The sequence below is a fragment of the Natator depressus genome, chromosome 23 (assembly GCF_965152275.1).
Source record: "Natator depressus isolate rNatDep1 chromosome 23, rNatDep2.hap1, whole genome shotgun sequence".
NCBI classification, from domain to species: Eukaryota; Metazoa; Chordata; order Testudines; family Cheloniidae; genus Natator; species Natator depressus.
This window is the reverse complement of record NC_134256.1, coordinates 17,641,347-17,660,417: the sequence shown is the minus strand read 5'-3', so window position 1 is coordinate 17,660,417 and position 19,071 is coordinate 17,641,347. Positions and strand designations below refer to the sequence as shown.

At 49.8% G+C, this 19,071-nt stretch overlaps 1 protein-coding gene across 1 annotated transcript in view; it reads right to left on the bottom strand.

Moving 5' to 3' along the window:
• SLC27A5 (solute carrier family 27 member 5) overlaps nucleotides 1-17,468 on the bottom strand; it is a 30,260-nt gene extending 12,792 nt beyond the window's left edge. The window contains exons 1-5 of the mRNA XM_074937135.1: nucleotides 16,879-17,468; nucleotides 9,030-9,239; nucleotides 6,357-6,515; nucleotides 3,156-3,280; nucleotides 385-579 (exon numbers count right to left, since the gene is read on the bottom strand). Coding sequence (XP_074793236.1) covers nucleotides 385-579; nucleotides 3,156-3,280; nucleotides 6,357-6,515; nucleotides 9,030-9,239; nucleotides 16,879-17,356 — 1,167 coding nt within the window. The 5' untranslated portion in view covers nucleotides 17,357-17,468. The remainder of the gene's footprint in view (nucleotides 1-384; nucleotides 580-3,155; nucleotides 3,281-6,356; nucleotides 6,516-9,029; nucleotides 9,240-16,878) is intronic.
• Nucleotides 17,469-19,071: the final 1,603 nt, after the last annotated feature.

The window sequence follows — 19,071 nt, the reverse complement described above, 5'->3', positions numbered from 1 at the left end:
TAAACCTAATTAAGGCCACTTTCATTCTGAATAACAGCACCCACACAGGGATTTAATGTGGTTTAACTAATCCACATCAAATTCACACCTCTAGTTAGTTCGGATTAATTTTCCTGGATGTCCATGCGTAGACGAGCCCTCAGTTTAGTTTAATTCCCTTCCAAAGCGAATAAAGGCAAGACAAATTAAGGCTACAGTACTTTAATTCTGAATGAAAGTGTCTACACAGTGTCTTAATCTGGTTTAACTAATCCACTTTAATTCAGATTACATGCCTCCATGGAGATGAACACTAATACATCATTGACTATGGTCTATGGCCAATGAACCACACTGATTAGCGTGGGTTGACCATTGTAGGGGAGGCAGAATAGCATTCCTCACCTTGTGGACGAAGTTGACCCTTCCCACGGCTCCAATCTTCCCCGTGTAGTTAACAAACCCAGTGTTCCCCTCCGTGGCCCCATAGAACTCGCAGATGCGGATGGGCCCAAAGCGCTGGAGGAATTCCTTCCAGACCTCCACCCTCAGGCCATTACCCACAGCCAGCCGCACTTGGTGCTCTCGTTCATTCTCCCTCTGCAAGGCAAACGGGGCGGGGTTCCAGGAGCGGCACAGAGAGGAGGCCAGGTCTCGCCCTGGGTCTCACGCTTGTTCAGGCAGCTACCAAGGGGCCCATGCACCATACATTCCCCCATGTAAGGGGCCAGTGGCAGCCATCCAGGGAGTGGGCGCTGAACATTCGCTTTCAATATCAAAAGAAGGAGAAACCCAGCCCCTTTATGTGGCAATAACAGCTGTGGGGCGACCACCCAAGGCAGCAGGCCACGTGGCAGGGCAGAGCTAGGATGTGGGGCAATGAGAGGGAGGTTCCCTGGTTGCAAACGTGGGGGCTGGGCTGTGGGAGCAAAAAGCCAGGAGGAAAAGAGCGGGTGTGACTCTGGGACGAAGCAGGGATGGAGCTTCTTGGGCACAGAGCTCGCTGGAGGGGCAGACATGGGGATCTTGCAGCCAGGAAGCTGCCTACTGCTGTTTGTTCCCACAGTGCTCAGGGAAACAGGACTTGGCATGTTTGTTTGTTGTGGGGGGTGGGGTTGGTGAATAAACAAGATCACACCGAGAATATCCCTGACTCGACTCATTGATTTATCATCCTCGCGGAAACACCCCTGTAAGACCCCGGACTGGGGCTAAAGTAGCAACGGTGCCACAGAAACCCTATTTTGAGGCCAACACAAGCCAGAGCTCCAGCGTGCTGCATAGGACAAGGGACCTTAGCTAGGAACCTAGAGGGCCTTACAGGTGAAATCTCCCCGTGCACATTTGACAGCTACCCTCTTGGCTGACACACCAGAGACTGAACCAGCGACCTCGGCACTAAAAGCAGGAGCTGCTACAGCTTAAGACTGTAACAGACTCATAGCCATTGTAGGTTGGCATGGGGGGCAGGACTTGTAACATACACTCACCAGTGGTTACACAGAGAACTGCCACCATAAGGCATCGATACCCCTTAAACCACTATTTTGACCATTCAGGTGGGACATACATGGCCTGATCTACATCGATGTCTGATTCACAGAGGGCCTATTACAGCTTCCAGAGTCTGGCCCCTTTCGCTCAAGCTCTAGGGGATTCTGATTTTTAGCTCTGAAAAATCCCAGTGGAGTTGCTTGAAAAATGTTTGTTCGTTTGTTTACTGTTGGAAAAATGGCAAACAATGTGACTACTGAAAAATTTCAGCGCAAGCCCAAATACTTCAGTTCTGAAATTTTGCTGTGGTGTTCATAGGACAGCTGCCTCTAGCTGAACTACTTCTCCCATAATGCACCATGATGACAGAGAAGAGACAGTAGGTGCATCATGGGAGTCCCTGGTTGTTGTGCATCATGAGAAACACAGTCCAGGTGCCTGATACTCCCATTCTCCTCCACAGGTTGGGCTCCTTGGTTAGACTACGTCTCCGATGATGCATCATGATACCCCTCTTGGAGAGGGGAGGCTAGATGCATCATGGGAGTTCCTGGTTGTAATGCATCATGGGAGATGTAGTCCACTGGGGAGCCTGACCTATAGAGGAACATTGGAACAAGAAGCAACTAAACTATAACTCCCATGTGGCACCGTGGAAGCATTTCAGAATCAAATATTTCAGTTTTCAGCTGAAATTTTTCGATTTTTGGGCTTGGTTTTTTTGACAAAAAATACCAGTTTTCCACAGAAAATAGACACTTTCTGTTAAAAAAAATTGCTTAGTCAAAAAAACAATTTTTGTCCATCAAAAAACAGTTTAGAGAGAACATTTTGGACCAGGCCTAACAATGGTTCATTCTCTGTAGTTGGTCAAGATGGTGGCCTTGAACTCATCTCTGAATTTTACCCTCAGGTGACGGATTGGATAGGTATATAAAGGGTTAAATTAGCTTGGCTAATGACTATATCACCCTTGCCAATTTGTGTCAAGAAGTTCTGGGAAGGCCTGGAGAAATCGTGTTGGAAATACTGAACTTAAAAAGCCCCAATTACCAGGGATGGTCCTAACCAGTTTTAGCAAAGAACGGAATTCAAGGAGCAGTGACAATAGTCACGTAGGTTCCAGTCAGGAGCGGTGGAAGCTCCCTACAAGTGGGGGACCCACTGGCGCCTGAACCATGGCCCCGCCTCCACACCACCTTTTCCCCCCTGAGGTCTCACCCCCTGTTCACTCCTCTTCGCCCCCTCTACCCCATCACTTGTCCTTGTGGCCAGTGGGAAGGATGTTCCAGCACCCCTGGTTCCAGTAGACAAGGCATAAAAAGGTGAACTCTTAAAACATTTGTTGCTGGTATCTGTCTGACCAGTTGGCACCAGCCAACGTGGGTTTAAACTAATTCTGTTATAAGTTGCCGATCAAAACTTATCACTGCACGTTATTGTATGGAGGTGATGACTGCCTAGGCGTTTAAGGCTAGTTTGGAGCAGTTGTGGCCTTGGCCTTCTGGATTTAATAAAAGATTCTGTGGTTAAATTGGTGCCGTGTTGGTATCCTGTATTAATAATAATAATAACAACACGACGTAGCGGACTCCATACTGCTTCACCCCACCTCCCCCATTGGGATTAGCAACCAAGGACAATCTAGCATCCCCCCATCCCGGAGAAAGGCGTTGGGTTACCTTGGGCGCGTTGCACAGATAGCGCATCACCTCCCCTACGTACTGGATCACAGAGACACGGTATCGCCGGCAGTCATCCCAGAACTGGGAGACGGAGAACTTGGGACGCAAGATGCAGGTGGCTCCTAGGGGAGAGGGAAGGAGAGGTGATGGGGGGCATGTGAGCCCCACTGAATACAGCCTTTCCAGTCTACCCTAACCCAATAATGGCACTGAAGAGGCAACTGGTACATTGCTTATCCCACTGATTTGAATCGTCCAGCTATTGCCTTATGTTCTGCCTGACAATTTGTTAAATCCACTTGTTGTATCTCCTCTTATACTCCTTGGGGCCGGGACCATCTCTTTGTTCTGTGTTTGTACAGCGCCTAGCACAACAGAGCTACAACACCTAGGTGACATCATAAAACAAACAATAATAATAATATGGCAGGAGTCACCAGGTGGCACTGCTGCATATAGGCGTTTTCTTGGTGTTAGAGCAAATGGTTAGTCTTTGGAGACATGTCTGAATTATGGTTAGTTTTGTGAAGCAGTTTCTTTTTAGGGGGAGCTGTGAGTTTCTTTCTGACTAAAGCTGATTTTTGAGGCATAGTTAGTTGCTCCCAGTACACCGATCATTGGTGGCAGACTGAGATTTCTGAAAGAAAGGATTTCCCCTGCATGCTGACCACTGTTGTAATAATTGGGACTATAAATTTGTCCTATTTTTAAGCCCAACTATAAAAAGTATGTAGAAGTTCATAAAATGTCACAATAACCTACAATAACAAATGTCAGTGGGAAAAGGAAAACTGAGGTAGTCTAAACAAAAAGTCCCATGGAGATAACTCAAGGACTGTCTTAAAGTCATGCTTGGTAAACCCAGAAGACGTGGAACTGTCAATTAATGAACCAAAATTGTGTGTCAGAAACTAGGCCTAACTGGTGGTCAGAATAATGAGGGGACTGGCTGTTCCACTCATGACTCCCTTTGTGCATCCTTAAAGAAAGAGATTTGCGGTGGGGGAATAGAAAAAGAACAGATGGAGGCTATGTAGAAAGCTTCACCATCATGGCTGCCACCCCCACCATCTCCTGGGACATCTGGCCTCTGCTCTAATCCTCACAGGTGTCCGGGTCAGAGAGAGGAACCCAGATGATATCACCACCCATACTGGCTCCAGCTGAACCCCACACACAACCTGAGATGAAACAGGATGAGATTCGAACATCAGCGGCAACAACCACAGCTCCAGCCCACCTCAGCTAACGTGATCTCTTTTCCCCAGAAGGATACTTACCATTTTTGGTACCATCGGAGAGACTGTCAAGCAAGCGGTGCTCTCCTTTAAAACTCTCCAGATAAAGGGAAAGGGGACAGGACGTGTTCACGTGAAAGCCCTACTCAATACTTTACATTTCAAAGGCGTTAGCTGGTTTTCCTTCCTTTCTGTATCTTTAATAGCAGGTTAAAAAAAAATTGACTGTGCGTTTGCCGTGGCCCTAAGCAGGCTGAGCTCTCTGGATGCCAAACCCTGAATCTTGTTTAGCACTGTTTAATGTTGGACAGCGACTGGGTTGTGTTAACACCTTTGGCCCACATATTCCATCTAAATTAATACAACACCATCTCTGTGCAAGGCCTGGCATATATAATGTAAAAATAAACAACATGCCTTTAAGAATGTATCTCCTCCAGTGGAAAGCCAAGTTGTGAGGCTCTACAGCTTAAGAAACTTAAGGAACATAAGTATGGCCATCCTGGGTCAAACTATTTGTCCGTCAAGCCCAGTATCCTGTCCTCAGTGGCCAGTGCCAGATGCTTCGGGGGAATAAACAGAACAGGGCAATTATTGACTGATCCATCCCTTGTTGTCCAGTCCCAGCATCTGGCCGTAACAGTCTTAGCCATCCTGGCTAATAGCCACTGATGGACCTCTCCTCCGTGAACTTATCTAATTCTTTTTTAATCCATTTATGCCTTTGGCCATCCCTTGGCAGTGAGTTCCACAGGTTGACAACTGCGTTGTGTGAAGGAGTACTTGGCAAAGGGGTGACAATAACCTGAACAAATGGGTTTCACAGGAGCTAAATTCCACGTGGTTTAAACTTCACGCCCAGAGAAGAGTTTTAGAGTCCAGCTCGGCAGAATTAGCAATAACTTAGGTGGGAAGGGAAGGGCCCATCTCTTTGTTCCGTGACTGTACAGCGCCTAGCCCAGCGGGATTCTGAGCCACGGCTGGGGCTCAGGGTCATAGAGTTTTAAGCTAGAAAGGACCATCTGATCACCTCTCTGAGCTCCTGTATGTCACAGGGCCACCCACTCCACCAAGCACCTGCCCGCTAAACCCAACAACTGAAATGGGACCAGTATATTACAGCCCACAGGAGACATGGTGTGTGCCACAGGCAGAGAATAGGAGGGACCCTATGCAAGGCCCCGCAATGGCAGTGAAATGGTTAAGTGAGATACACCCAGATAATTCTGGCATGTGAGCCACAAGCTGCAGTGGAAGGTGAAAAACCCCTAAGGTCCCTGCCAATCTGAGCTGGGGAAAAACTCCTTCCCCACCCCACCTAATGCAATCAGTTTAACCCTGAGCACGTGAGCAAGAACCATCCAGCCAAGCACCTGAGAGAGAGAATACTCAGTGCCACCTCAGAGCCCTGTCCTGTGTCCCATCTCCAGCTGCAGCCATCCCTGCTGCTTCAGAGGAAGGCGATAAAAACAAAACAACAGAAACAAAAAACAGAATACACTGGGTGGGGGGGGACGGCAAGGGGGTATCCTTTCCTGACCCCTGCCGCTGGTCGGTTGAGACCTTGAAGCATAACCTTTCAGGAGCATAAAACATAAACCGGCAGTGAGCCTCAACTCCTTCTGGGCAGCTGTCCCAGAACCTCACCCCTCTGATGGTTAGAAACCATCTTCTAATTTCCAACCCAAATTTGTTCAAGGCCAGTTTATATCCATATCTAGATAATAATAATAAAAATTAAGAATTAAGAATGATGTTTCCTTAAAGATGACCTGACATGGGAAAAATGCACTTTTTTGCATATTTATCTATCTACCTAGCTATCTATCTATCCCCATCCACCCCATCTATCTATCTATCTATCTCCATCCCCAACCACCTCTCCATCCATCCACCTCTCCCAGTGACGCACCCCTGCACCGTCTGTGTCTTTAGACCCGTGCTGACACTCTGTACATACCAACCTCCAAGCATCCTCCAAGTCCGACGAGCAGCGCAGCCGAGTGGTACAGCGGCAGAGGGGTGTAGATCACGTCCTTGGCTGTGACGCCACTTATGTATAACATGGTCACCATGTTGCACAGCTTCAAGTGGGTGATGATGGCAGCTTTCGGGAGTCCTTGTAGGACAAAGGGATTGTGTTTAGTGATTCCTCGTGGGTTTTGTAGTGCAGTTACCTCATGGACCCCTTCTCCTTTATGACCCAGGCTCCTTGGTTGAACTACATCTCCCATGATGCACCACAGCCAGGCATTCCCATGGTGCACCACTTCCCCTGTCCAAGAGGGCATAGGTGCTGACTTTTATTTTTCCCTGTGGGTGCTCCACCCCTGCTCCACCCTGAGGCCTCACCCCCTTTCCACCTCTTCCCCTGAGGCCCTACCTTCTCTCTACTTCGTCCTTCCCCTGCTCCACCCCCTCCCCTAAGGTGCCCTGCCCACTCACTGCTCTCCACCCTCCCTCAAGCGCCTCCTGCTAGCCACCAAGCAGCTGATTGGCGGCACCACCAGACAGCTGTGGCTGGTGGGTGCTGAGCACCCGCTATGTTTTTTCTGTGGGTGCTTGAGTCCCCGAGCACCCATGGAGTCAGCGCCTATGCAAGTGGAGGCCTGAACTACAACTCCCATGAGGCACCATGCTGGTATTTCAGAATAAAAATATTTGGTGCTTTGGCCAAAATATTTCAGTATTTGAATTTTCATTGGTCAAAATCAAAATTTGACTTTTTTTTTTTTTGCCAAAAATCATGAACAATTTAGAGGAAAACAATTTTTTTTTGTTTTCATCCCAAAAAAATTCCATTTTCCAACCCTCTCTAGTGCTGATCCATATTTTGAAACTGGAAATGGATGCCATTTCCCAAAATGCCAGCACTTATTCCTATTAAAGCATCTCCTGGTCCCTTAGGTAGCATGCAAAGTTTACAGATGCAGAAGACTCCTGTTTAGGGCTGAGGGGAAACACGTTTTTTCCTCCCATGAAAACTGTCAGCAATTTGAAAAGTATTCCTGTCCCAAACTTTCAAAATATCAACAAAAAATTATGAACCAAAAATTTTAAAAAATTGGTTCCAAGCAAATCAAAATTCCATCTTGATCAGTTCAAAACGTTTCATTCTGATGTTGACCTTTTCTTAACCTTTTGTGTGTGTGCAAAGTAAGGAATGTACCGGGAAAAAAGCCATTCCTGTGGCATATTGAAAATTGTGTTAAAATTGCAAACTCTCTCTTTAAGTGTCACGGGGTTTCCTGCTTGCAGCGTAGGGGGGTCTGTAGGGAAGCGTGCAATTTGGAGCTTGAGCAAGCAGCCTGCAGAAAGCCAGACTAGAGCCAGGTGAGATGAGCTGGGCCTGTCTTCCTCTGTCTCTCTCTGCTTTTGGTTCTTGCGTGTTCTCGGTCTGCATTCTACGAAATAACGTTGTGTGATGCTGCACATTTCCCAACCATCTCGAGTGCCGATCAACATTTTACATCCAGGGACGGCCGCCCTCTTCCAAGATGACTGCGCTTTTCCTATTACGAGAATCTTGAATGCCATCTCTTGTCCCCTTCCCTATTAATAGGCTTGGCAAAATTTGGGTTTTTTTTTAATCATGTTGACAGAGATTTATTTTTAAGCATTTTTAAATTTTTTTTATTGATTTAAATTTTCACAGTTGCACAAAAATTATGGGTTTTAAGCATCTTCATTTGATTTTTTTATCGATTTAAATTTTCACAGTTGTGGGAAATTAGGGGCTGACTTTTGTTTTTGCCAGTGTGTGCTCCTCTCCGCCCCACTGTGAGAGCAGTGGGCAGGGCCTCGGGGGGAAGAAGCCGAGCAGGGGTGGGGCTTCGGAGCTGAGCGCAGGAGGAGCAGTGGGCGGGGCCCCACGCTGGGGCCCACAAAAGATTAATCCAGCTCTGGAGGTGCTGAGCACCCCCTATTTTCTTAGATGGGTGCTTGAGCCCAGGAGCACCCACAGAGTCAGCAGCTATGGGCGGTCAGACAAAAGGCAGGTCAGACCACAATTATTTATTGGCAACAGATGCTAAGATTCAAAAACTTTAAAGCTTTATAACCATTCAAAGACAAACTGTCAGCATCACATGTCAACATGCACAAAGGAAATATCCTTAAATCAAACTCGACTGCATTTTCAAGCAGCATTTTTCATACTTTGTCAATCTGACAATTATCAATGGAAATATTGTTTCCTCGGCTTGGGCCTGTATGATGAAATTGACGTTTGTCGACATTTACCAATAAACATCTAATCATAGAAATGATTGATTGGAAGGAACCTCAATAGTCCAGTCCCCTGTGCTGAGGAAGGACTAAGTATTATCTAGACCATCCCTGAGAGGTGTTTGTCCAACCTGTCCTTAAAAACCTCCAACGATGGATATTCGGATACCACAACCTCCCTAGGTAATTTATTCCGGTGTGTAACTACCCTGATAGTTAGGAAGATTTCCCTAATGTCCAACCTAAACCTCCCTTGCTGCAATTTAAGCCCATTGCTTCTGGTCCTATCCTCAGAGGATAAAGGTAACAAAGGTATCACACTCCTCTTTATAACAACAATCTTTCCAAGCCTACTTAACAGCCAGGTACAGCTGCTCAGCACTCCCATCACAACTCCCCTCCTCACCTGTGGTGCCCGAGGTGTAAATGTAGAGTGCGGTGGATTTGCCGGTGACATTGGCTCGGAAAGCGACGGGGATCGGCTCCTCGGATGCGGCATCTATCTGGCCCTGGAGAGGCTCCACACCAGTGGTGGGGGACTCGGCGCTCAGGTAGAAAACCCGGAGCCCTTTCTGTTGCAGGCTGGGCAGGATGTCCTCAATAGCGGCTTTGAGGTCTGAAGCGGGGGTGAGAAAGGTGTTTTTCCCCACTGAGGAACGTGGATCCCTGCATCACGTGCACCCAGAGGCATATGGAGGAGACACAGACACAGCTGTGCACGCCAGGCAGGCACACACAGATACACACACAAACGCGGAGCAGGCAGACGGACACAGCACACACATGCCGAGGCGCCCTGTGACACACTGTGCCCCACGTTCCCCCCTGTACCCCCGTGTTCACCACCGCGAGATGGCTGGGGGATGGTTTGTACACAGCATGCCTCGTGAGGTATCATGGGCAAAGCCTGAACTGAATGAACCTCGTTATCCTGTTGAAAGGCATGTGTGTCATCCTTGGGCATGCAGCTGTGAGAAACGCCCACGGGCCAGCCCCTCGGAGAGGACAGAGAAACAGCAAACACAGAGGCCGTACGTGCCAAAGCTCATGTCGATCAGGAGTGGAGGAAGCTCCCTAAAAGTGGGGAGCCACTGTCGCCCTGAACCCCGTCTCCACCCTCATGCCACCCCATCTCCCTGAGTCCTGCCCCCCACACCACCCCTCCCCCCAAGGCCCTGCCCCACACCAGCCCTCCTCCGCCAAGTCCTGCCCCTGCTCTGCCCCTTCTCCCTGAGCCCTGCCCCCTGCACCACCCCTCTACCTGAGGCCTCACCCTCACACTTCCCATTCCCCCCCGAGCCCCCACCCGCACCCCACCCCTCCCCCCCAAGGCCCCACCCCACCCCTCCTCCCCCAAGGCCTGCTCCTGCACCGCCCCTTCTCCCTGAGCCCTGTCCCCTGCACCACCCCTCTCCCCGCCCCATTCGCTCCTGTCCAACCGTCCCCATCCCGTCGCTCACCCTTACGGCCCCGTAAAAAGTGATGGGGCCCTGCCCCCCCACCCTCCTCCCCACATTCTGGTGCCCCTGAGTAGACAAAAGGCGCAAGCAACAAAGTGCAATTCATAATGAAGAAAATGGTCAGCAGCTCACATCCCCCACGAGGCTTGCCCAACCCCGTGACACCGCATGGATTTTTCCAGCACCCGGAGAAAAGCATAAATGAGGGACAGCGACATCACCGTGGCCTGCCTCTTCCCCCATCTCTACACAGGGAAGCAAGATCACCTGGAAAACAAAGAGCTCCCCATTGAGACTTTGGTAGGGGCTGGACCTACCTGGAAGGCGTTCCACTTAGCATGGACTGCTGTAACGTTTTGGGGGAGAGAAATCTCTTGCTTTTAGAATGATAAGCCTGGTAAAGTTTAGGCTTTAAGTTGTGGTTTTGCCATTTTATTTCCTTTTGTAACCAGTTCTAATCTTCTATGCCACTGCCCCTTAAAAACTTAAAATCCCTGTTTCTCTAGTTAATTCACTTCTTCTGATGTCGAATCTAAACCAGTGAGTTTTTCTAAGTGTTTGGGGGATTTGCTCATGTCCACTACCCTTTGAAGAAGTAGCAAACTAATGAATGCGCTTGCATTGATCAAGGAAGTCTTGAGCAGTGTAAGACACACATTTCCGGGGGGAAAGGCTGGGGGAACTTGCTCCATGTAGTGCAGTTGATGAGTGGCTGGACGCGTTTTCATGTAACTTTGCTAGGTGTGTGTCTGCATGCTGCTCTCTGAGTGAACAGAGCCTAGTGGGATTTGCAGTTCAGTAGCGTAGCAGCGTAGGAGACACCCTGGCCAGGAGAGTTAAAGGGCGCGCAGGGGTTCCACAGTCCAGGGACATGTCACACACACGCAGATACAAAGTTCAACACACATCTATACCTAACTCAGGCACAGACACATACACAAGGGCACCAGAAAAATACACCAAGTCAACCACGTTGACTCCAAGGGAGCAGGGCCGATTCACGCCAATGGAGTTGCAATGATTTACACCACCTAGGGATCTAGCTCATTTTATTGATGGGGAAACTGAGGCACAGAGCAGGGACATGAGTCATCCCAAACCACACAGCAAGTCAGGGCTAGAACTGTGATAGAGTCCAGGGCTCCTGGCCCTCTGTAGGCATCTATAGATAGATGTAAAGGCCTAAATTGAGACCTTCGGGGTTGAAAATTATGGCTCTAAATTATTGAGCCAATGGTTACAGGTTCTGCATCCAGGATCAGTTCGTGATAAGGGGGAAGAAGGGGTTCATTTGCATCCATCCCGGGTGCACCTGGTTTTTGGTTCTTGTGAGTTATCATTCTGGCTTCTAAGAAATAAAAGTTGTGTTACATTGCAGCCTTCCAGCAAAAGAATTTTATACTTTTATCCAACTTCTCAGTGTCTGTGCTGTGAAGATAACAATGTTCCCTCTCTGGGCCTCATCTTCCCCTCCCACCTCTTGTCTATGTAAAGTGTCAGCTGTTTGGGGCGGGGACTGTCCCTGTGGCGTCCCCATCACTGACAATTTTTAAATCAAGCTGGGATGTTTTTCTGGAAGATCTGCTCCAGGGGTACTGTGGGGACGTCCTCTGGCCCGTGCTAGACAAGAGGCCAGACTAGAGGCTCACAACGGTCCCGCCTGGCCTTGCAATCCATGTATGCAGGCTTGATCTCATCTGGAGTCTCTCTGGGGGCTCCTGAGATAACAACCATGGAAGGAAGAAAAAGCAGCTTTTTCCCTATTGCACGGGGCTAATTCCCAGATCAAAGCCAGCATTAGATTTGCCCTCTGCCTTTTACTGTTGATTCTAACTACACCAGGAAGATTCTGGCAGGGGAGTGTCCTAAGCCCCCAGTAGCTAGGGAAGGGGGTGTCTGCTTATTGCTTTATGATCCTTTTATAGTTGTCCCATTATCCTGATCCTGATCAGCACCACCTCTCATCTGAGCCTGAGGATGATTAACTAGAGGTCATTTCTCCCTGCTGATCTTGCAAACACACAAAGAAACCTTTCACAGAACTTGTCCTTAGGCATTTATATGACGCTAATTCACTAGGGGCCTATTATAGGTCTCCCACTGACTTCAGATGGGGCAAAGATAGCTGTCGGGGACCTACAGATCATGGGGAGATTTGAACCCTCATTGCTGGTGCCAGAGAGCCAAGGATTAAAAACGCAGGGGAACAGACTTACAGCCTGCCTGGGTGTATGATTAATTGTATTCCACCAAGGTTAGGAGAGCCTGGGGTGGGGGTTACTTGGAAAGTGCTGGATTATTCTCTGGCTCCGTGTTGTGTAAGAGGTCAGGGTCGATCTAGTGGCTCCTTCAGGCCAAGGGGGTTGTAAACCAGGCTGGAGGTTCAGCAGCAGTTTCACTGCAATGAGGCTTTCACCAAATTCAATAGGAATTTAAAGCTATCAGTCCAGGGGCCCTGGAGTTTGACAGCAAATCCCATTTTATGCTGCCTTGGCCATGTGCTGGAATTCTGGCGAACTTCAGGCATCCAGTGGTCACCTCCCTGTCTCTGCAAGCAGGATCCCAGCATGCTGGGTGGAGAGCGCATCTGTTTAGCTTGGTACTTGGAGCCCACCCGTCAGGCAGGGAAATGGCTTTTCATTGCTGTTTTGCAGCAGGGAAACTGAGGCACGCTGCAAGATCAAGGCCAGAATTTCCAGACCAGCTCCCCTCCCATCTATGAACAGCACACTGCACCAGGCAGGGGGAGGAGGGGTCAGGACACCTGGGTTCTATCCCCCAAATTTGCCCTGGACCTGATGCATGAAGCTGGACAAATGTGGATGAGCTGTTTCCCCTTCCGCCCTTTGTCTCTCTAGGCTAGGAGCTCTTTCAGACAGGAGCTGCCTCTAATTATGTACCCGTGCAGTGCCCAGCATAATAAAATATACTATCTAGGTCCGTTCACCAAGCAGCCTGAAAGCACTTCACAAAGATATCTTTATTCCCATTCCACACTTCGGGAAACTGAGGCACAGGGTGTGGAAGCCCAGGATCAACCACCAAGACAGTGTAGACCCCAGATCCCAGATCAGAGTTCAGGCCACTAGGCCACATAACCCAACAGGACCCTGATCTGACGAGACCCTCTACCTGCTACCATAACAATTGTAATTTAGGCCTCAAAGATAAGAGGCCAGATTTTCAATTGTGGGACTAGTGTAAAAATCTGCTCATGAGTCTCACAACTGGGAGCTCTGCTGGATGCATATGAGAAAAAACACCCTTGCTGAGATGCCAAAGCTCAGATCCCCAAAGATATTTCAGACACCTAACTCACTTCATCGGATGCATGCAAGCTTATGCTCAAATAAATTGGTTAGCCTCTAAGGTGCCACAAGTCCTCCTTTTCATTTTGCGAATACAGACTAACACGGCTGCTACTCTGAAACCAATAATTTTTTTGTTGCTCTTCTCTGGACTTTCTCCAATTTGTCCACATCTGCCCTGAAACGTGGTGCCCAGAACGGGACACAATACTCTAGTTGAGGCCTAATCAGCGAAGAGTAGAGCAGAAATGTTTGGGCAAAGTTGAAACTAGACAAAATCAGGCTGGAAAGAAGGCTTCTGCACCTTTACCAGTGAGGGTGATTAAGCATTGGAGTAACTTACCGAGGATAGGTGGGAAATGCTCCGTCACTGGCAGTTTTTAAATCAGGATTGGATGTTTTTTTAAAAGATACGCTCTAGTTCACGCAGGGATTAGATCAGGGGAGTTCTAGGCCTGTGTTCTTGGACCTGTGTTATACAGAGCTAAAACCAGATAATTACAATGGTCCCTTCTGGCTGGAACCCATGAATTTATAAAACAGCCATCGCACGTGAGTATGGTTAAAAGCGTTCAAGGCTACAGGGCCCAATTAGGACAAGCAACTGGAGCCAGGAGAGGCAGGATTTAATGGCTGTGCAGCCTTGGGCAGGTCGCTGACCCACTTTGTGCCTCAGTTTCCCCCTGTCAATGCCCTCCCGGTAGCCTGGGATTAGTCTTAATAGCTGTGGAGTTTTATTGCCTCTATTAGGTGCCAAAGGTGGGCATGTATGTGTATGCAGGGGTGTGGCTGTCATCATAACCTCTGTCCTCGAACTCTGAGAGAGGCATTATACTCCGAGGGGACTTTAGCATGAGTAGATCAGGGGTTCTCAAACTGGGGGTCGGGACCCCTCAGGGGGTAACGAAGTTATTACATGGGGGAGTCGCGAGCTGTCAGCCTCCACCCCAAACCCTGCTTTGCCTCCAGCATTTATAATGGTGTTAAATATATAAAAAAGTGTTTTTAATGTATAAGGGAGGGTCGCACTCAGAGGCTTGCTGTGTGAGAGGGGTCACCAGTACAAAAGTCTGAGAACCCCTGAGCTAGATAGTCCCCGCCAAACACACGCACACACAGACACACACACAGATATATACACAGGTGCACACAAATACACACGCAAGAGACACACACAAATACAGACACACAAACTAATGTATACACATGCATGCACAAAAACACATGTGGACGAGACACACAACAATAGACACACACAGGCATACACACAAATACATACCCATGCAGGTGCACTTGCAGATAGACCCACAAAAACATTCAGGTGCACACACCCATGAAAAAATGCACACACACCAACGCCTACACACACACAGAAGAACACACACATTCAAACACACACAGGCACCCAATGATGCACACAAATGCACGCTTACTTTCTCACACATACACAAAACAAATAGATGCATCCATACACACGCACAGAACAATAATAGGAATCCCTGGTGAATCACTTTTCATCTGTAGAAACAGACACTGGACGGGACTGGCCAAATATCACCCATCAGGCACACACAGGCATTAAAAAAGAACACACACACAAATGCATGCACACACGCACATACACAAACACCAGCACACACCTCTAGACCAGCACACATGCATATAAATCCCCACAAACGCACACACAAATGCACTCGTGCACACATACACAAACACACACTAAACACGCACACCTAAACCAGCGCGCATGCACATTAACAACCACACACAAATGCATGAACACACACATGCAAACACACACTAACACGCACCTCTAGACCAGCACACATGTACATAAATACCCACAAACACCCACACACACACAAACGCACACTACCATGCACACCTAGACCAGCACACAAACACACAAAGATACACATCCATGCTTCCAGGCACATGCTCCCAGACAAATGTGCACACACCCCTGCCCAAACACACATGCAGGGAACAGCCACACACACAAACCACACGCACACACCACTGCAAACAGCCACACACAAACACGTGCGTGCGCACACACAAAAGCACAGCGGCAAGTGCTTTGAACTGCTAAACCTTTTCCTTGTCCTCTTAACCCTTGTTCCCTGAGCCTTTGCCTTGACTCAGTCTGGGCGTGATCTCTCTGCACTATCCCCTAGAAACTGAATAAACACGCAACTTAACTCCTTCGCTGGCAAGCTGGGACGGGGGATTCGCGAGAATGGTCACAGGCCTGAGAAAATTACCGTATGGAGAGAGACTGGAACTGGGGACCTGGCACTGACCTAGAGCAGTGGGGGATGCTGGGAGCCAGGACTCCTGGATTCTATCCCTGGCTCTGGGAGGGAAGTGGGGGCTAGTGGTTAGAGCAGGGGGGCTGGGAGCCAGGACTCCTGGGTTCTATCCCTGGCTCTGGGGGTCTAGCAATTTAGAGCAGGAGGCAGAGGAGGGCTGCCCCCAAATCCCTGCCAGGTTTCCCACGGAGCACAGTGCCTGCTCTTGGTTTGGTTGGCTCCAAAGTGCTGGTACCCGCGCCATGCAGCTGTGATCCAGGCACACCCACAGTTGGGTGCCTCCCGCTCCCTCAACTGGCAGGGCTTTGATGTAAGGAGCAGGACAAATGCCCTGTGTGCAGCCGGGGCCCTGCTCACCACCCTCACTCTGCAGTCGTTGACCGCTGTGCGAACAATCCAGAAATCCTGGCTCCCAGCCCCACTCTGCTCTAACCACTAGATCCCTCTCCCCTCCCAGAGCTGGGGACAAAACCCAAGAGTCCTGGCTCCCAACCCCCCTGCTGTAATCACTGCAGCCTACCCCAGAGGTGAAAGTAAGCTGGTATGGTATGGCGTACCAGTAAGAGCCGGTACACAGCCAACCATATCGGCAGGGCCGCTGATGCGGGGGGGGGGGAGCCAAAAGGGGCAGCTTCCCAGGGGCCTGGCAATTTAAAGGGGCTGGGGCTCCTGGCAGTGGCCCGAGCCCTTTAAATCACTGCCGGGCCACGATGAAGGGTAGGCTGGCTGGGGAAGTCTGCCCCCAACCCCACCCCTTCTGCCCAAGGTCCCACCCAGTTGAGCCCCCTGCCCTGTTCAGGACCAAAGCAGCCCTGCATACTGGTAAGTCCCTTAAGTTATTTTCACCCCTGCCCCACTCCCCTTCCAGAGCCAAGATAGAACCCAGGTGTCCTGGTTCCTAGCGCACTGGGCTCTAATCACTTCACCCAGCTGAGATGAGAGGTCAGACCCCCTAAGGCAGTGAAGTTGTGAATTGCCCCTAAGCCGGTAGAGGTCGCATGCCTCTGCCCCTGGGGTGGATCAGAGACCCAACCAGCATGGGCGGTCCCCTGCCCCCTTGCTGCAGGAACTCCTTGCACTGCGATGGAGCTCACTGTGGAGCGCATCCCTGGGATGCAGCTGGTCCCAGCTCACCAGGAGACGAGATCCAAGGTGGTAGCAGCCTCCCCACTCACCTGGGGTGGTCAGCAGCACCGTGGCCCCGCAGGCGCCGAGCGAATGCAGCAGGGAGTTGGCGCGTATGTTGGTGTTCAGGCAAGCCATGGCACAGCCGATCTTCGCCAGCCCCAGCCAAACCCAGAGGTAGGCAGGGGTGTTCAGCAGGAAGACGGCCACCGAGTCCCCTTCCCGCAGCCCCACGCCGTCCCGCAGGACCCGAGCTGCCTGGCTGCTGCGCCGGTCTATGTCCCGGTAGGTGTAGACCTGCTCCCCGAAAACCAGCAGGGCTTTCTCCGGGTGGCTCTGCACCTTCTCCAAGAAGGTATCAAGCAGGGTGAGGGGAGGGCGGCATTGGAGCCGACGCAGACATCTGTATCCCCTGTGGACGATGGACAGCGATATGGCCAGGTCCTGCCACCAGTAGGGGAAAAGCAGGTTCCCCAGCAGGGGCAGCAGGAGCAGCAGCCCGGCTAGGGCTGTGCACAGAGCAAGCATGGCTCGGCTGGCCTCTGGGACCCAGGGCTCCACTGCAACCTCCCAAAAGCTCTGCTGTGCGTGTGCATAAAACTGACAAAGTGCTGGGAGTTGCCAGCTTTCCACTCCCCCCCTTCACATGAGGCTGATTCGAGGATGGCCTGGCTGGGAGTCAAGGCCTTGGGTTATTCACAGTGGACGGGGCGGGAGAGCTACCAAAGTCCCTCCCGCTGACTGCTCCTTGCACCCAGGTCAGGCTGTGAGCGGGGTGGGGCATTCCAGAGGTGGTGTCGGGCCGAGGGGCACCTTGTGGGTCGCTCTCCCGCCAGCAGGGGATATCTAGGCTGCCGCAGAGGGGAGAGTTTTTTCCAAGCCGTCTAGTGAATGAGGATGTGCAGTCCTCAAAAATTCAAATAGGAATTGGTAATTTGGAAAGTCTCAAGCTCAATTTCACCCCCTTCTCTCCCCCCGCCCCCAAATATACAACCTTCTGCAAATGTGTGTGTCTCCTTTGCACACACACACACACACACAACCTCCTGCAATTCTCCTTTGCACAGACACACACACACATCCTGTACACTCTCTCTCTTGCAGTGACTCACACACACACAAAATGTCCTGCACATTCTCTCTCTCTCTCATACACACACGTACACAATCTCCTACAAGTTCTCTTTTGCAAAGACACTCACACACGATCTTGCAAACTCTCTCTTTCTCTGGCAGTCCACCACATTATCTCGCTACTGTTCTCTCTCTGCCTCTTTTTTGTCTCACGCAGTTTCCTGAAGATTCTCTTTCTCTTACATGCAACACACTCCCTCTGCTTTGACATACACATTCTCGGGCAGACTTTTGCCCTTTCTGCACTGGCTGGGCATGGAGCAGTAAGGCAGCTGCTACACCACCAAAAAGGGAGGTTGGGGGTGGCATGGACTTCCTGGGAGGGAATTCTGGCTGAATCTTCCTGAACTCCCCCGGAACAAGGCTAACGTGCTCCTCCTAGTGTCCAGCTAGCTCTCCTGTGTCTAAGGGGTAGTCAGTGGCTCTCAACCTTTCCCCACTACTGTACCCCTTTCAGGAGGCTGGTATGTCTTGCATATCCCCAAGTTTCACCTCCCTTAAAAGCAACATGCTTACAAAATCAGACATAAAAATACAAAAGTGTCACAGCCACACTAGTACTGATAAATGGCTGACTTTCTCATTTTTAACGTATCATTAGCAAATAAATCAAACGGAATATATATATTGTATTTACATTTCAGTGTGTCGTATACAGAGCAGTATAAACAAGTCATTGGCTGTATGAAATTTTAATTTGTACTAACTTGCCAATGCTTTTTATGTAGCCTGTTGTAAAACTAGGCAAATAGCTAGATGAGTTGATGTACTCCTTGGAAGACCTCTGCATGCCCCAGGGGGTACGCGTACTCCTAGCTGAGAACCACTGTTTAGATAGTCTGTGAGCCCTCTGGTGCTCATGGTGTTCTGTGCTGAAGACGCTGCTGGAAACCAGGCAGAGGAACAGCGTGCGTGTAGCTAGCTAGGGAGGTCACGTTGTTAATAGATACAATGAATACACAACTTTCTTTCCGTCCATCCATCCCTCCACCCAATCCTTCTGTCCATCCTTCCATCCATCCATCCAACACCTCCATCCCTCCACCCAACCCCTCTATCCATCCATCCCTTTATCCAGCCATCCAAATATACACCCCTCTATCCATCCC